Raw genomic sequence first — 2628 nt, forward strand, 5'->3', positions numbered from 1 at the left:
CGGTCGGTGAGGAAGGAGGAGAACCACTGCATAACAGTGCCTCCCACTCCTAACTCACCGAGACGCCGCAGCATGATACCATGGTCCACAGTATCAAAAGCCGCTGAGAGGTCCAAAAGTACAAGGACAGAGGAATAACCCCTGTCCCGGGCCCTCCAGAGATCATTTACCAACGTGACCAATGCCGTTTCCGCGCTGTGTCCCGGCCTGAAGCCCGACTGGTATGGGTCTAGATAATCTGTGGGCTTTGTGGGCTTTGTTACAGAATGTGGGCTTTGTTACAGAACATTTTCCCAACAGTATTGTTTTCACCTGATCCTTGCTTGGAAAATATATAATAAAAAATCCTAAAAGGCAACCAACACCTGCACCAATAACAACTTCCACCAGACCACGAAAGATGCTACGAAAAGTGGATCCTATGAAAAAGAAATGGGAAAAAGTCAAGAAGATATTTTAATGTAATTTTTTAGTGATTTTAAAAATACAAGTAAACAATTTCTGCAAAACTTAAGAAAACGTTAATCACCAAAGGTTGTGTCATGCAACTGAGATGGGTGGCCATTTAAATGGTAAAAATAATTAAATAATGTTGGGCAAGTAATCAAAGTGCAACCCCATAAGATAAGGCAGAATTGCCTCTAATCAGCATCTGAAAACCAGATTCATGACAAGTAAAACAATCGGCATCAGAGAGCTCAAAAGATCAGATTTGAAGAAATTTTGTTTTCTTTTTTCAAGTCCCATAATAATATGGCTTAAGAGATATTTCTGTATTAAAAATATTTCCCTACTGATTTCTAATCATATATGAATATACTCTGGCAATCTTTTGGATTGTGTCACATTTACATTAGATTGTCGTCTTCTCAACTTCACCCAATTTGGGAAGGGCAGCCTGGCCTTCTGTACAGCCATGGACCATTTTCTTGGATTTCGGATACTTTTCTCTGCTGCTATTGGCTTTTTATGCCCTCCAGGGAGAAAGAACTGGGCAGAACTGGGCAAATCCCTTCAGTTCTGCAGGACATTTAACTGGGAGGTATGGGAAATGCCAGTTCTTCTGCTTTACTACATAGTTTCCTGCTGTTGATCATGTTCTATGGTTTTCTTGTGAATGTGGGCTTATTGAGCTTTCAGAATTATGACCCATTTATTTACAATAATTCAACAAAAACAAATAGAGTGAAAGCAAAAAAAACAGTGAAATCAAGCTCCAAAAGTACACATTTGCATCTACATTTTGAACTCTATCATAGTAGAGTTCAGCCATTTTGTTTGTGTGTAAAGAAAAGGTAATATCAGTTAAGTACTGTATACAAAAGACTATTTTATTTTCTAATTTTCATAAACCAATACTGAAAAGTTATGTCATGAAAATTTGGGGGCTCCAGAGAGTTTTGAGGACTCATGATGTTCACAAACTATACCACTGAATTATGTGTGTATGATTATTTGCATCTTTGATTTGGCTAAAGTTGTATCTAAATATCACCAGAATATATAAAAAAAGTGATATCTGTCTTAGGTTTTTAATATTCTACTGATTTATTTTAATTCAGTTATCTAGGTCTTCATGGTTTTGCCTTCTCCTAAGAAATAAAGATGCTACAAATAAATCTTATTTCCAATGTTGATTTTTAATAATTCACCCCCCACCTTTCAATGGGTACATGTTCTGTTTCATCAGTTCTAGAGTGTAGCAATATTACCTGAGGAAAAAGCCATGCCTAAGAAAATGTTAAAGCCTGTGATGGCTACAATGTCATCCATACTAGCAGCAGCTATTAGTAAAGTTGGAATTCCTTGATCTACACCAAGACCTTGTCTCTGTAACATCAGCATGGAAAGGACCACAACAGCTGGAGATACAGCACCTAGAACAAATCTGAAAATGTACACATTATTAGATCTCATCAAGTCAAGAAATAATGTTCAGCCATTGTTAAATCTGTCAAGGTTTGTTGGAGGCAGCAGAATATAGATGGTTAAATAATGTATTGGTAGAAAAATCACTCTCTTTCCCACAACAGTTTAGAATGTTAGAAAACAAACACAGAATAAACCAAAATGAGGTGGGTATTTATTTTATTTATTTATTTATTTATTTCATTTATACCCCGCCCTTCTCCCGGAGGACTCAGGGCGGCTTACAGCCAGTTTAAAACAATCCCATATAAATACCAAATACAAATCTAAAATAATTAAAAATAAATATTTGAATTGGCCGCTCTATTAAAATTTTGTTAAAACCAATTAAAATACCCCCTAGGCCAGTCCTGCCTGCTGAAACAGCCAAGTCTTGAGGGCGCGGCGGAAGGAGGGGAGATCTGGAATCACCCGGATCTCTGGGGCAGCTCGTTCCAGAGGGTGGGCGCTCCGACAGAGAAGGCTCTCCCCCTGGGGGTCGCCAACCGACACTGTCTGGTTGGCGGCACCCTGAGGAGGCCCTCTCTGTGGGAGCGTATCGGCCGGTGGGAGGTAATCTGTGGCAGAAGGCGGTCTCAGAGGTAACCAGGTCCGATGCCATGGCGCGCTTTAAAGGTGATAATCAGCACCTTGAAGCGCACTCGGAAGACCACAGGCAGCCAGTGCAGCTCGCGCAGCAGCGGCGTTACATGGGAGCGA

At 40.1% G+C, this 2628-nt stretch overlaps 1 protein-coding gene across 1 annotated transcript in view; it reads right to left on the reverse strand.

The window, feature by feature from the left end:
* Positions 1-2628, reverse strand: part of LOC107298862 (sodium/hydrogen exchanger 9B2-like) — a 21611-nt gene that overhangs the window by 9305 nt on the left and 9678 nt on the right. Inside the window, exons 7-8 of the mRNA XM_015828230.1 lie at positions 1713-1888; positions 313-419 (exon numbers count right to left, since the gene is read on the reverse strand). Coding sequence (XP_015683716.1) covers positions 313-419; positions 1713-1888 — 283 coding nt within the window. The remainder of the gene's footprint in view (positions 1-312; positions 420-1712; positions 1889-2628) is intronic.

Source organism: Protobothrops mucrosquamatus, unplaced genomic scaffold (assembly GCF_001527695.2).
Source record: "Protobothrops mucrosquamatus isolate PMUCROS unplaced genomic scaffold, P.Mucros_1.0 scaffold_224, whole genome shotgun sequence".
NCBI lineage: Eukaryota > Metazoa > Chordata > Lepidosauria > Squamata > Viperidae > Protobothrops > Protobothrops mucrosquamatus.